Source organism: Zeugodacus cucurbitae, chromosome 2 (assembly GCF_028554725.1).
Source record: "Zeugodacus cucurbitae isolate PBARC_wt_2022May chromosome 2, idZeuCucr1.2, whole genome shotgun sequence".
Taxonomy (NCBI): Eukaryota; Metazoa; Arthropoda; class Insecta; order Diptera; family Tephritidae; genus Zeugodacus; species Zeugodacus cucurbitae.
Genome location: NC_071667.1, coordinates 67,360,210 through 67,375,651, shown reverse-complemented (window position 1 = coordinate 67,375,651; position 15,442 = coordinate 67,360,210). Strand labels below are relative to the sequence as shown.

At 34.7% G+C, this 15,442-nt stretch overlaps 1 protein-coding gene across 6 annotated transcripts in view; it reads right to left on the bottom strand.

Annotated features, from left to right (window-relative positions):
• The window catches only part of LOC105219052 (tyrosine-protein phosphatase 99A), a 356,359-nt gene that overhangs the window by 72,795 nt on the left and 268,122 nt on the right, over nucleotides 1-15,442 (bottom strand). Inside the window, exons 1-2 of one of the 6 annotated variants that reach the window (XM_029044749.2) lie at nucleotides 14,478-15,317; nucleotides 4,376-5,356 (exon numbers count right to left, since the gene is read on the bottom strand). The exons of 2 other annotated variants lie outside the window; for them this stretch is intronic. In XM_029044749.2, the coding sequence (XP_028900582.2) occupies nucleotides 4,376-5,036 (661 nt within the window). In that variant the 5' untranslated portion in view covers nucleotides 5,037-5,356; nucleotides 14,478-15,317. Of the gene's footprint in view, nucleotides 1-4,375; nucleotides 5,357-14,477; nucleotides 15,318-15,442 lie in introns of those variants that run through there. 3 more of the 6 variants (XM_054226224.1, XM_054226225.1, XM_054226226.1) reach the window with 3 other exon arrangements.

The following is a 15,442-nucleotide window of genomic DNA, read 5'->3' as shown; positions in this document are numbered from 1 at the left end:
TGAGTCATACGTCTGAAAAGCCCTTGAGAGGTTATAAGTTATATGAAATCTGTATAAAAGTCGGAGTATATATTTATTACTGATGGAGAAATAAAGTTCTTCGTCAGTCTCAAAATGTCAGACTTTGTTAGAGGTATATATTTTCTTATTATCCAATTTGATATAGAACACTTGCCTCTACAGCGGTTACAAAGTGGATACACATTTTAAGGTGGAGAGAATAGTCATTATTGTTGTGATAGAGTTAAAAGTATTCCAAAATATAATGCTAGTGAGTTGGCAGTTAATAATTCAGTTATATTCATGTTACGTCGAAGCGCCTGTCGTTGGAATGGAGTCGTATAATGTCTAATGGCCTACAATTGAAATAATAGGAGTGGATTTCAAGAGATATTCAAGAGATGATAATGAGCTGAGGAAATAGGAATTATAGTCAAAGGTTTAGTGTACGTCAGCAATTTTGTTGAATTTTTTTCTTTAGTCAAATTATTTAAATACTTAAAAATTCCTCAACCAAAATTGTTTTTACTTTATTCTGGATTTTATGACAGGTATACATCCACAAAAATTCACTGTAGGTATATATGTATATGTATATATACTTACAATGTAATAAATTGCCTATGGCAATAAACTTGACCTCTACTCGTAAATGAATTGAGTTTTATAAATGGAAAAAAGTCATTGGAACATAAGTAATTGACTGTGAATGCGATATACACGTAAGTAGATATACATATGTAAGTATTTTGATTAATTTTTTATGCGTTTTGTGGCGTGCATATGTTGGTGGGCAATCACTTTGTAATACAACTTTGTTTAATTGGCTATAAATCACGCTACCAATTTGTAAAAACAAAAAGCCACAAAAACAAAAATAAAAAAGAAATAAACGTTAATAATTCATATGTTAAACAAATGAAAAGAAAAAAAAATGAATTTTTACAGAAATTGCGCAGCCTAAGTGCAGCGGCTTGAGTTTGGTTGAGTTTAGTGCAATAGAGTTGCCAACATGATAGCAAATGGAGCTTACTTTTGTGAGTGTGAATGTGTCTGTTTGAGTATTGAACCTACTGGCTACACAAAAGTGCGGGTTTTTTCCATTTTTATTTGTTTTTGCCTACGATTTGTTAACGCGCTACTAAAATTTAATTGCTTGGAAGACCCTAAGCCGCTCGTACAATAAATAAAAACACTGTCGATGCCTGTGCGATGACATTAAGCACTTAAACCTAATGACTTCATAGGCAGGCGCAAACAAATAAATACATGAACGGCACTACACATACACTAGTATATGTATATAGTATATAACAAAAAATAGGTCTATTATAACGCACATGCCACTCATGCCACACATTGCGACCTCGCCACCAGCAACAGCATGAAAATTGAATTGAGTGCATCCGAAAGCCATATCGCTGAATCACTACACTACATTCCACTACATTTATTTGTTTAGTTGCTGACAGTTTAAGCTGCTTGTTCAATGTTCAGGCGACCATTTGTAGCATCCCCACAAACAGACATATGAGTATATTCACCCAAACATATTTATTTATTTATTTAAGTGTTTATATTTTTAGTTGCGTGTAAATTAGTTAAATTGCCTTTTGTGGTCGCAATAAAGCTTATCTCGCCACTCTGCGCTTTTAAGCGCTGAAGTGCGCATAACGGTTGACTGGGGTTCACCACAGTGTTGGGGAAAAAGCAGTTGAACTGCTAATCTATGAACAAAGCAATTTGGATAGGTCTAAAAGATTTGCTTTTTTGGTGCAAAATGAGCAATATACCTTATCACTTTATAAAACGATTATTCGTGGAAATCAATTGTGCTCTAAAGTGGTAGACAAAGACAATCGTTATCAAGACTAATTCAAAATTAATTACGGATTAGTCAGTCAGAAAGTAATTTTTTTAATGCAACGAAAAGTACTTTGTATTAGTTCTACAACTTTGCTTCCGCCGTTTTCCAATAGATGTCTCTGGGGTCAAGCACTGGTCGATTAAATCGATTAAATCGTTTTATAACGATCTTGGACATTTGTATCAACATTAACCCAACAAAATATTTGTAGAGATCTGTTTGCATTCCAAACTTATTCTCAACTGAAAAAATGTCACTTTTTGAGCCGAATTCTCGACAGAAAGATGGTCAAAAGTAGCAGCTAGCGACGGCCAATATTTTGAATAACATTTTTGTAACTGTTTTTATACAAAAAAGCCTTAAATTTACAAAAAAAAAAACGGCGGAAGCGAAGTTGTAGACCTAATATATCTTAAATGTCTCTACCAAATTACTTCAAAAGGGTACCAAAGTACCGAGAAGTCTCAATGAATAAGAACTAAGTTGATATACTAACATCACAGTCATACCAAATGACAGAATAATGGGTTTTGTATAAATTTAAATGGACAGAAAAGCTCTAAATATTATAAAAGGTATTTATAGATTTGATATACTAGAAAAAGTAGTCGAATGGATTTTAAATTGTATATATAAGGAAGCCAAAAAATATCAGTCACAGTTAATTATTCATAAGCTGGTTTCTTAGTCATTATTTAAAAACATAATTTCGAAATTTAATACAGTTAGGGGTAGGAAGGTAGGTAGGAGTGCTGCCCTGTAATAGTTCGGGCTTAATTAGCACTATCTGTGCCATTTTGATACAGTTAGGCGTACTCATTGCCATTGTATTGATCCAAGTGACTCGAAATACTTATGTATAAGCTTGTTCGCTCAAGCGAAATACCAGAAGAAAGAGGCTGTAACATCATTAGTGATAGTGACAGTTGTAATGACAAAGTTTGTTGTAATGACAGTGACAGTTCAATGACAAGGTCTGCTAGAACTTAATAACTCAAACATTTTCACTATTAATATTACTCTTGTGTAACAAAAACTGTCACAGACCCTACTGGAAAACAAATGTTCGACTGTTCTAAAGATTTCGAAAATTCTCGTAAATAATTTCACAATAAAAATATAAATAAATCAGTGATGCAAATATGTATACTTGTATGAAGTAAACCTTTAGTAGAATGCATTAGGTGGGAGCAGAGCGGCTTTATCAGTATTTTCCATATTTAATATAACATATATAATATATTATAGACCCTTTCATTTATGCATTGTGCACCAGCTAACGTCAATGAAATAATGTGCAGATAGTAGACTTGCATCCGCCAGTGGCTTGGGTGACTCAGTAATTCTATCAGCAATTGTTGTTTTATTAAGCAACAACAACAAAGTGATTACAAATTCTCGTTGATTTATTGTGCATTCAAATGCAGTGAATGACATACAGACATACATCTGTATCTCTTGGTTTGAATGCACATATTTATCAACTCAGAACAAACATTGTGTACTCATATACACATACTTATGGACATATAAATTATATAATTTTATATATAAACAGAAATGCATAAAAGAATATTTATAAAAATCAATGGAGTACAAAGCAATTTCCAGTAGTGTTTGTTGTAACGATTTCAATGCGATTTGCTGATGTTGAAAACCAAAGTGCAACGGAGCAACGTGTAAATACATATGTGTAAATATTTATAAAAGTATATATGTAATTACAGTAAATAAATCGGGTTATGGCTTGTGAAATCGAACAATTGTACACTTTTATGCAGAAAAAGCACGAGGGAATATTAATTATGACACATTTTTCGGTATTGCCTTCTTGAGTGTAATATAAAAATCTTAATCCATTCAGCTTTAAGCACAGAAAATTTTAAGTTTAAAGGTATAAATGAAAATAAAAGTTTAGAGTAAGCTTTAGGGGACGTCATACTAGCAAAGCTCTATAAAAGCTTTTAAAAACTTTACTAAGCTACCAGTAATTCGAGCTTTCATATACAGCACTTTTCTTGTCTGAGCTTTAGGACACTAACTAGCCGATCGTAAAGCTTTCGGAGTTCATGTATCTAATAGAATTGCCGTTTAAAGTTTAAAATTATCAACAGAGTTGCATATTAAATGAGCTTTTAAAATGCAATTTTTTCAAATAAAAGTTTTTGAAAAGCTTTGACAAATATTTTAAATATAATATTAAAAAATGTTAACTTTATAAAATTTTCCTTTTAGTAGGTATGGTGTTGTGAAGATAATAAGATCAGATATCCATGAAGTTTCTGAACCACAAGAGCTTCATAGCGGTATTTCGGTGCCGAGATTTAATTTTTAAGACACTAAGGAACCATCCAAATATTCTTAAGCCACACCAACCTAAAGTATTTTATATATATCTAGGAATATATATGAATATGTATATGTAACGATGCATATTCCCAATCATATAAAAAATGAAAGCTCAATTGAAAAATTGCTGCGCGCAGCATTTCAAATTTGCATATTTACCGTATTTCTCATCCACAGCTGCATACGGCGGTGTGGCATCACCTGACGTGGTCGCCGTCTTGCTATCCAAATCGCCTAGGTCGAAGCCGGTAATGCTGCCGCCGCCACCACCAACAGCAATACCACCACCGCTGTTATACAAATCGCTATCCAAACCGCTGGCGGGCGCAATATTGGCAAATGACAGCGTGGTGGGTGGCACAAGTGGTTGGTCCTGCTGCTCCACGGAAGCGGGTGAGGTGGGCGCAACAGCTGGAAGCTGATAATCAGTCTCAACGGTATCGCTATCATCATCATCGGCAACAGCGGCGATCACATTATTGGTGTCCAAGATGACGCCATTCACCGCATAAGCGTTCACATCCAAAATATTGCTGGCGGTCGTTGTGCTGCCATCGTCATTGGCAAACTTGGCGCCGCCACCTCCAGCAATGCTGGCATTTGGCACTGAATTAGGTGTTGTTGTGGTTGGTGTTAATGATGTTGGTGCTGCTGTTGGCAGCGAAGCGGTCGGTGCAATGGTGAATGGTGATGGCGATGAAAGTTCTGGGTCGATGGCAACGCCTGCAGCAGCAGCGCCGCGATGTTCGCCGATAATGGCGGCGAAGAGCAACAAATTGAGTAGTAGGCGTAGGCGTGCAGCATAGCGTGGGCGTGGCATGTTGAAATGTTTAATTGCTGATGGCTGGTTGACTGCTGGTTGGTTTGTTGGTGTGAGTTTAAGGTGTCGTTGCTGTATGTTAGGTGGGCGCTTGAAGCGGTGCCTTTGTTGCAGGTTGTGTGGGTGTTTATTTGTGCTTGCGTGCTCGTTGTAAGCACTTGTTGAATTCGTCGCGCTTTTTAGTAGCGTATCATTTTGCACTTGAGCAGTTCACTTGAGTTTGATTTCTACGAATCACACTCTATAAAATTTACTGTCTGTTTATTGTAATTACTTATATGTAAATATGTAAATGTTTATTGCCGGCTTTTTGCTTGCAACTGCAATGTTGATAAACACAAAATAAATATTATACACAATACTTGAAGAAAAAAACTGTAAAAAACCGCGGAACGCCGACCGGAAGCGTTTGTTATTTTATAGTGCAGTAGAAGAAGAAGTAAAACAAAAAATATAAAAAAATGCCGCGCATTCGCGACACTTTGTCACTGCGCGCTGCTTGCGCGTGGTTCAAAGTTTCTTTACGCGCGTTGAAGTGCGCGGCGGCAACGCGGCGTTGCGGTGTGTATGATGCGTAACCAGCACGCAAGCCAACTTCACAGAAATGAACACTTAAGCCAATTGCGGTTGTGTTGGTTGCTCATTAATGCGTGCGCGACCGCACACTTGCCACAGCGCGACGTTGCGCGGCGATGCGCGCGCGCTGCAAGATCGTCGTACTGGTAGCTGTCGGCAGCGCGCGTGACTCACTTGCTTAATTGCCCTTTTTACGAGCATTTCGCTGCGCTTACATTCACTACAGTTCCAGTCGCTTTGATAATTTCTGCCTTTTTATTACGGTATATATGTACAACACAATAATTTTTTATATTTCTTCACTTCAATTCGCTTATGTATGCTTTTGTTGGCGCTTTTGATGCTGCTGTCTTCCGTCGCAGTTTATTAGTTTAGTTTTATTTAGCAACTTTTCTTTTTTGTTATAATATTTCATAAAGTTTTTATTTAGCTTTGTTTTGTGTACGTATGGGTTCAATGGTGGTCGTGGATTGCGGATGTTTCCAAATGGTGTCTCATATGCATTTTTAATAACTCTTATTTTTGGAAGATTGGCGCAAGAACGCAATGCGTCTACACCAGGGATAAAAAGTCGTGTGCTTTCGAGCGCAAAATTATCTTAAAAAAAGAAAATAATTATAAAATCTTAAAAAGCCATGTGTGTGGCAGATGTGCTTTCGAAAGTCGTGTGCCCGCACCTTATTCCAGTTTGCTATTTTTGACTTGCTCTTTTATTGTTTTTATGCATACCTTACTTCAGATATTTTTGACCGGTTTGCAGTAAATATTTCTTTCTGTTTATACTCATGCTTATGATATTAATAATTGTATTCAAATATTTGTTGTAAATCTTTAAGTGAGTACACTGCTGAACATAATGCCTCGTTCCTACTTTGCCATTTTTATGACTCATGAAATATGACAGGAAATAATGATAATACGTCAGAAAAGTGCTTCACTTTCATAATATCAATATCAGGCATGAAGGTAATGCCTAGTTTACACTGAACGATTTTTATTTCAAATGTAAAATTTTTGACAGAGCAGAGAAGTGACCAATCGATCACAGCTAATATTTGAATTCAAATAAATTAAATATTTCAGGCATGAAGATAATGCCTAGTTTACACTGGAGGATTTTTTAATTCCGTAGAATTTAAAGAATTTCAATGTCAAATCGGTCTGGACCCGCTTTACAATAATTTGCGAAACTCCTACCACAAATATTATTGTTTTCTAACGCAGGCGGTTTATGAAAACGTAGATATCTCCTATAGAATACGAAAATATAATGTTGTTACAACAACAGTATCGAATATGTGACGACTGAAGTTTAGACCTGTGCTCTTGATGTTATCTATAGAGTCTGTTGGGTGGGCAGTATAGCTGATAAAGCAAAGATTAGTCTTTTAAAGATCTAATAAAAAGGTCTTGGGATCATAAAAATATTGCTGGACTTTCTATGTAATTGTAATGTTGTTACTCTTAGTATTCTTGAAAGATATATTCAAATACTGATTGGTCTAGCAGAAATGTATGAGAACTTCGCTGGCATAACAGTAGCACTTTCGTAAAGCTCTCAGTAAATCGAGCGGTTTTATTAGTTTTGAGTTGGATAATGGTCTTTTTCAAGATCATGTCTTTCGTACTGCAAGAGATCCCACTGTAGACCTACCATTGATCTTGAACAGAATCTAATACATATATATTTGATGTACTCATTACAAATTTATCAATTTTGGTATTCTTTGAATTTTTATCCATTTTTTCTAGGGGACCTATGGAGTTTCGGACATTATTCATAAAAATTTCATATAATTTATTTAATAATCTTTTAGCTCAAAATTTTCAACAGAATGTTCAAAGCAACTAATAAAATCTACCCTCATCTATAAATTTATATTGTCTAATTGCTTTTTCGCGCCAATATACACATATACAAATATATATGTACATAAGAACTCAGGTGATTTGCCGGCCTTCTTCATTTAATACGCATTTGAAGAAGAATTAGTTACACAGTAGCTCAACAACAGCGTAACTGATGGGTAACTGAGTAGAATTTTAATTCCACAAAATAAATGGAGAATACATTCGACACAAATCCGGAAGTCTAAACATATATGCACATACATATAGCACAAAAAATTGTAATGGCACACTAATGATGTTCTGTACTGAATAATTATGTTTCGAGAAATAATTATGTTAAAAGGCATATGGCACTTTAACCTATAATATGAGAAGCTGAAGCAGCATTGAAATAAATAAGAAATAAAACACTTTCGCTTCCTTTTTCGCTAGAATTGTAATGATTACTGGACACATCGCACATTTAAGTGAATAACACTAAGCAAGCAAACCTGTTACGAAAGCTTGCTGAGATTTTTTTTATATTTTTAGTATTTTTTTTTTCATTACAAACTAGTTGCTCTTTACACGCTCTTGAACAAGCGCAAATCGCAAGTGCCTTCTTCTTTGCATATGAAGCGACCATCAAATGAGCTTAGGTAAGTCAAACCTGTTTTCAATTTGTTTTAATTGTTGATGGAACGTAAATCACACGCTAAACAATCAAATGCTGCTTTATTACGTAATGCGTGGGTTGTGAATTGCTCATTAAAAAAATTGTATTTAAATGAACATTTAAAATTGATTGAATGATATTAGTTATAGTGGAAATACATATATATAGTAATATATGCATATATTTATTTACTATTTGTTTCAATGATTTCAGTTTCAATTCAAATTTGCAGTTTGCGCTGACGGACAGCTGTCACAAACAATTCATTTATTTACCAATAACTTTGACAGTCATTATGACGCTTAATAGCTTATTTTAAATTAATATAATGTGCAATAAGTGTATAATTTGAGTTTAATTACATTTTATATAATTTAATATTTAATATGAAATATATGGTAATGAATTTTCTGTCAAGGCAGCTGTCAAACTCAACACATTTGCTTGACTTTTATGTTCAGCATAATTTGACATATTTTCATGGTGAAATTTATGCCGGATCTATGTTTAAATAACTTAAAAATTTATGCTTAGAAGTGGCGTTCAGTACGAGAAATTTACGGGGCACTTAACACAAATCAGTAATGGTGTAAATTTTTGACTTTAAATAGGGAATTTAAATAAGCAAAAGGCATTCTTGATCTCTCCAAAACTTGCGAAGAGTTTCTCCATAAGAAACCAGATTCATATCCTCCGTTATCGTCTACAATTCTCACACAGGTTCTAAGATTTACAGATATGATCCGTTAAGGGGTTATATACAGTTATGATTTTCAAAATTTTTTTTGCGTTTTCTTAATATATATACATATATCTGAGTATACACACACAAAATTTTAAGTCGATCCGACGAATATTTTCGAAGTTATAGACACATTAGTGAAGGCGCGCCGACTACATGTAAAGTGCTTTCAAAACTTTAAACTCGTTTTTCTCGAAACGGTGTTTTCAAAGTCGGTGAGCAAGATTTCTCAGAAACGGCTGAACCGATCGGTCTGAAATTTTTACACAAGCTTCTTAACAACATTTTTTAGTAATTAATCGAAAGATTTCCCCATCCGATGAAAATTTCTTGTTTTTATAAACAATTAGAGACCCGAATTTTGGTCGAAAATCGAACCTTTTGCTTTGAGTAGCCGCCATTTTGTCAAAAAATATTTTTTGCTAATTCCTTCGATCAATCACTAGATTATTTATTATGTTAATGAAATTTATTTGGTTTTTGCATTTTAGATTAAAATGCCTTTTTTCGACCTCCTAACTGTATATAACCCCTTAAGAGGATAATTGATGGCATGCTAGACTGTCTCATAGTGAGTCCAAGGTTTGAGTCTCGACTAAGATATCTAAATTGATTTGAGAACGAACTGGATAAAAATGAGTGAAATAGAAAGGTAGAAGCCCAGCCATTTTTTTTTTTCAAAAATCAATTGAAGAAAGGAAACTGTTAAGCGATCACGACGAAAGCCTTATTTATAAATATGTACATTACATTATAAATGTGTACATGTGTACGACCTGTTCAATTCGAGGACTATAGGTTAATTATTAAAAAATTAATTAAATTTTTAGTAACGGAGAAATACTATATAGTTGTTGAGCAGCAAAAAAAATAATCAAATCTATTTAAATGAATTTAAATTAACCACACTTGAACCCGCTAGCGATGATTACGAGCTAAACGATTGACAACAATTTGTCATATGTCAAAATTGCGCGAAGCACTCGCCTCTCCAACCCACTCGAACAGTGATGTGGGTATGACTGGCAGGTCAAATGTGACAATCGATTGATAAAAAACAAATTGTCTAAATTAAATTTAAACGACAACAAAATGACATGTTGGATTTTAGTTTTCATATTTGAAAATGACATTAGTTTTGTTGTTGTTGTTTGCATTTATGCGATTATACTAATTAGTGTTATAACAAAGTGACTTGCTGATGTTTTGTCGTTTATGGAAATTGCATTAGAAGAGAAAAGAGTGAAATGTGTTCGATTTGAATTGTTTTAATGAAAAATGAAATTCAATTGTTTGCCATGAAATAACGAGCGTAATTGCATAAGCTTCTTTGAATGAAATTGGAATTGCTAATTTAAATGAAATTCAATTAGTTGTGATTTAAAGTGAAATTGATTTGAAATTTTTGTTTTATGTGAAATTCTAGCATAGAAGTTGACTCTTTGCAAGCTAACTGTAAATTAATTATGTTTTGTGGCAATAAGCTGCTGAGCTGCTTGCCAGCAACTAGTTCACATATTGACTCTTATGATTGTGTAAATATATGTATACTTATATATATATACTTCAGTATATAAGCAACTCATTGAGCAATTTCAACCGCATTGCCACAGCCGCGTCAGTTAATTGTGTACCGTTTTATTGTTTTTAAATATTGACATCATTTCTTCATTGCTTTCGCCATTCGCTTTTGTTTATTTACTTTCTTTGCGCTTCGCTTTAATTTACACATTTTATTTATTATGCTTTTTCTTATGTGCATACGCATACATACATATTGTAACTGTATTTATATATATCTATACTCTGACTTCACGCTTTCTTGTGTTACATTTGTTTACGAAAGTTGGTGAAAAATATTTATAAGCTTCAGTTTTTGTTTAGCTCTTGTTTTTGTTGTTGTTAAATGTGTTTGTGTACATAAGAAAAAATAAATAAAATAAACTCATATTTGAGTTCATGCACTCAAATAGTTTTGCGCCTTTTGTTATACCGCTGTTGTTGTATGTTTGTATATAGTTCATCCGTTGTTTCTAAATTTTCAATTTGACACCTGGATATGAGGCCTCATTTTTAACAAACTACTCGTATATCGGAGAAGTTGAAAAATGTGTATTTTTCAATTGAATTGACTTAATATTGTAATTAGATATAATTTATCGAAAATATTTGGTGGATTTGGTCAGAATATACCGACTATATTATATTTTTATTATATCAAAAGTGATTACTATCACATTCACTTTTTAAAAAATATTGATAATTACAAATTATTGTGTACATTTTGCTAGCTAACTTCAAAAGTGACATAACTCGATAATTTAAAATTGTTCCAAAGAGCCAATAAATATTTCTTGCAAGACATTTTAATATTATAATTCAGGCTCAGTTTTAAATAAAAGAAGTTACCCTTCAAAGATAACACTGTCTGTTCATATTTTTTTCAGGCGTCTGAAATAATTAATATCATGAAATTATAAAATTTTGAATTATCAATGCTTATACGAGTATTAATCATATTTGGATTTAAATAAATATTTCCAAGTGGAAATATGACAGAAATAAAATTAAAATATTAAAAAAAAAATATTTTTAAGAATTTTGAGTTATGAAGTTTTTATATAAGTTAGTAGACTCAACTCAAGTACACAATTTGCGACCTCATATTCTGAGCACTGATATTAAATAATACCATCACACTGAGATTCTTAAATTGATAGCCTAGCCTTGTATGAAATTGTTTGAGAGTTCATAAGTCCAATCTATTCTAGATCAGTATATCCAATTTATTTATGCGAAATCAGCTCTATAAAGGTAAATAAAGGAATAGTTCATGGAAGTACTTTAACTAAGATGCTTTAATAATTATATCTGTGTCACAATTTTCTGTTTGCTTCGATTGAGTTTTTTTGAAAAACACTTTAAGAACTTGAAATCATAATAAGGTTTGTGTTTTCGAAGTTTGGAATATAGTCGGGTATGTGTCATAGCAAGTAAGGATACTGAGAACACGATAATACTTATCTCAGATAATTCCAGTGATAAAGTGAATTTTATAATAGTTCATAGTGGAATGTTGGAAGAAGACTTTCAGAGAAGTTTCAATAGCTTTTGGTATGCTCTGTGGAAAGTTCAAAAAGTTATAAGAATCAAGTAGCAGAGCTGTCATCGTGAACAGCTGGGATATCTCCCACAGGTATTTCGAATCGTATTATTGGTTATTTATATAGACTTGACAGTAGTGAAATGAGTCTTGCTTAATCTATCAACTTCTACAGTGGGAATTAATCTACTCCTCCTTGTCTTCAGTCTTCTCTCAATAAATTTTTTTTCATACTAAAGCAAGTCCTGAGAAGCACTCTCATTAAGTCATTTCGAGATATTAAATCGGAAAATACTAATTCATGATTTATGCAAGATTTTAGTTGCTTTAAATATGAACCATTTTAGTACTTCGGAAAGGTAGTTTTCTGAATTTGAAAGAGCATATTAAATTTCACTTTATAATATTTTTTCTTGTAAAAGTTTGGAAATTTTTTAATGAAACTTCAGGATAAGCCCTCCAAAACTTCGAAGCACACAAATAGCGAGACTTTTCGCCAACAATGCACGTTGGTATTGTGTCTGTTGGAAAAGGTCGCCATAGGCAGAAAATATGTCAAAGGTCATGCAACCCGTGAGGAGCTATTGTGCGCACACACAAATACACTTTCCTCAGCATTAGTTGGCGCTGCAGCTGCAGTGCATTGCCATCAGATTTGCATGCATATTTCCACTATCGCAATGCGGAAAATGCGGTCGAACGTGGAAGTCAACTAATGGGAGAGTATGTGTGTTTGGCTATGCTGCAAAAGCAAAAAAGGACTCAACAACAAGGATACCAAATTTGGCAGAGAGCGCATAGCATTTTGACAGTTCTGCTGTGCCAGAGAGAGTATGAGCGCGAGAGCAAGTGCTGCGGCGAGAGCGCGTGCAAAGTGAAATGTCAGAAATTAAGGCGTTTGCCCTTTGCTAGCTGACTGCTAAATTTAACTGTTAGAATTTTGCTTTATTACTTGTTGTTGTTGCGCACATTTGTGTATATGAATATTTGCTGATTCTTTTGTTGTTGTTTTTTTTGCTGCTTGTTCAGTGCAGCTGTTATATTAGCTACAATTTCGCACACAACAAATATTATCAATTACTTTTTTTTTCTTATTGTTGTTGACGTCGATACTTTATTAATATTCTATTTATCTATCACCTTTGTTGCTTTAACTGCTAGTCGCCGGCACTTAATTGATGTCAAATAATTGACATACTCCACTTTGTAGCAGATTTTGCTTTTTATTAAAGACTCGCTTAAGCTCAACTGTAATTTGTGCTTGTATGTTTGTATGTATGGTTGTCTGTGGACTTTGGCGATTAATGTCAATAAGCGATTTTCCACGATGTGAATAAAAAATTTTATATATATAATATATATATCTGTATGTATGCCAATCAGAAAACGCTTGAGTAGAAAAGATAAACAAAAAAGAAAGGCAACAAAGCGCATAAGAAGTCTAAACGAGCTATAAGAAGAAGAAAGAGCTGAAATCAAAGACTGACAACAATAAGCAGTAGCGGCCAGCAGTAGCGGCCAATGTGAGCTCAAGTTAATGATCAAGCGAAAATAATCGCAAAGAAACATTTTGTAAACATAAACCGAGACCAAGAACAAACAACAACAACAATGGTAATCAGTAGAAAACTGCTGCTTCAGTGTCTTCACAGAGCGAATTCCCATTTTAAACTCTAAAACCCGCTATGCTAGAGAGCGAGCGAGCGAGAGAGCGAGATGACAACACAGCACGTGCAACACGCCACATGCGGCAGCTGCATGCGTTAGAGTATAGTGCTGTATGCGAACTTTAATTATTGGCGACTGCGACTCTTTTATTACACCGTTCTTTTGTTGTTTTTTTTTTGGTGTTTTTGGTGGCAGGGCAGCAGCATTACTGGTGCCAAACTGGTACTTTTCGTACCCGGAGTTGACAGAGTTCTTTCTTTTTATTGATTTCTTCAAAGGTACACAAAAAGCACACTAAAATTCGGTGAAGAAGAAGAGAAAGAATAAGCGACTACTGGGCGCGGGTAGGTTTGGCAGGCCGACAGGCTGACAGGCACCAGCAACAGCAGAACTTTTATGCACACAACAAAAACAAACAGGATCACTAACAAGCTGCATGAGGCATGACCAGCCGTCTTCCAATTGCTGGTCACACACAAACAAAAACACAGAAGACTGACAACAACAACAAAAGCGATGCGAGCTGCCACTGAGCTCTGGTTACCAAGCGCCAATTGGGCGTTCGTTCACACAAAATTTTTTTTAGATTTTTTCGTTGCCCCCAACGTAGTGTGGGCCGTTACTTATGGAAATTGATCACAATTCTTTCACTATTTTTGTTAATAACAGTACTAAGCGTAGTTTTTCATTCACTTTTTCAGTAATTTGTATGACTTTCTTTGATAACTTTGCCACTTTTCTGTTTCACTACACTTCACTTCACTGCCAGCCGAAAAGCATCAAAAGCAGCCAGCAAAAGCAAACGAAGATACACAAAAAACTGCCAGTAAAATATGCATTTATTACCATTTGTATTGGCTTTTGTTTCGTTTATACCGTTATTGCTGGTCACAGCTAATTTTCACATGCTCATTTTAGGCAGCTTTTATTCACATAAATCGCGAGTGTTTAATTTTAATGAAATTCTTTTCGCCTTTGTCTTCTAATGTGTACACTTTAATTCCAAAGTGCCACACTCTTACAACAATATACCAACAACAATGACAGCAGCGTTGGTGTAGCGCATACAGGCCTTCTGTATCGGTTGCTGTGCGCGTGTGTGTGTGCGTGTATGAGTCTCTCTGTGACAGCTTCCTTAAATTGCTGGTTGGTTGCAGGGCGGCTGATTAAGCGTATGAGAATCGTTGAAAAAAAGTTGACTGTATGCACCTCCTGCTGCTTGGGTCTCTATACACACGAGCCCAGCAACAACAACACAATTCACAAAACTTCACTTTTCACTGCAAATTTAGACACTTTTCGGCACTTTTTTCGTACTTTTTCTGCACTTTATCTCCGAATTAATTATAAATTTAACTTTTCACATTCGTCCAAATTGCTTGCTTTTCCTTGTTTCACTCGAATTTCGTGCACACAATGCGAAAAACGCCTTTGGGAAGTATTCATCCACTCTATAACTTTATACACACAATCCAGTCCTCCATACACGATTCTTCACTTCACTTTACAATTGTACCAAACTACCGAAAAAAAGAACAAGCACGAATTCTCTTTCGCTTCCTCGTTTTCGTATTCTATGTATGCGCTGCGCAGCATTTGTGAGGCACTTAGCGAGTCGCTCAGCGGCGAATGTGTTGTGCACGAGATACACTGTGCAGCGGCGACCATAGTCCAGTGATGCGGCGAAATAAACTGTGCGGTTAATTCGCCGTTGCCGTCTGTTATTTATTTGTTGCTCCAGCGCCTGCACATTGTTGTTGTGCATTTGTTGTGCTGGTTTTTTGCGCTCTCTCTCTGTCTCTGTGTAGCTC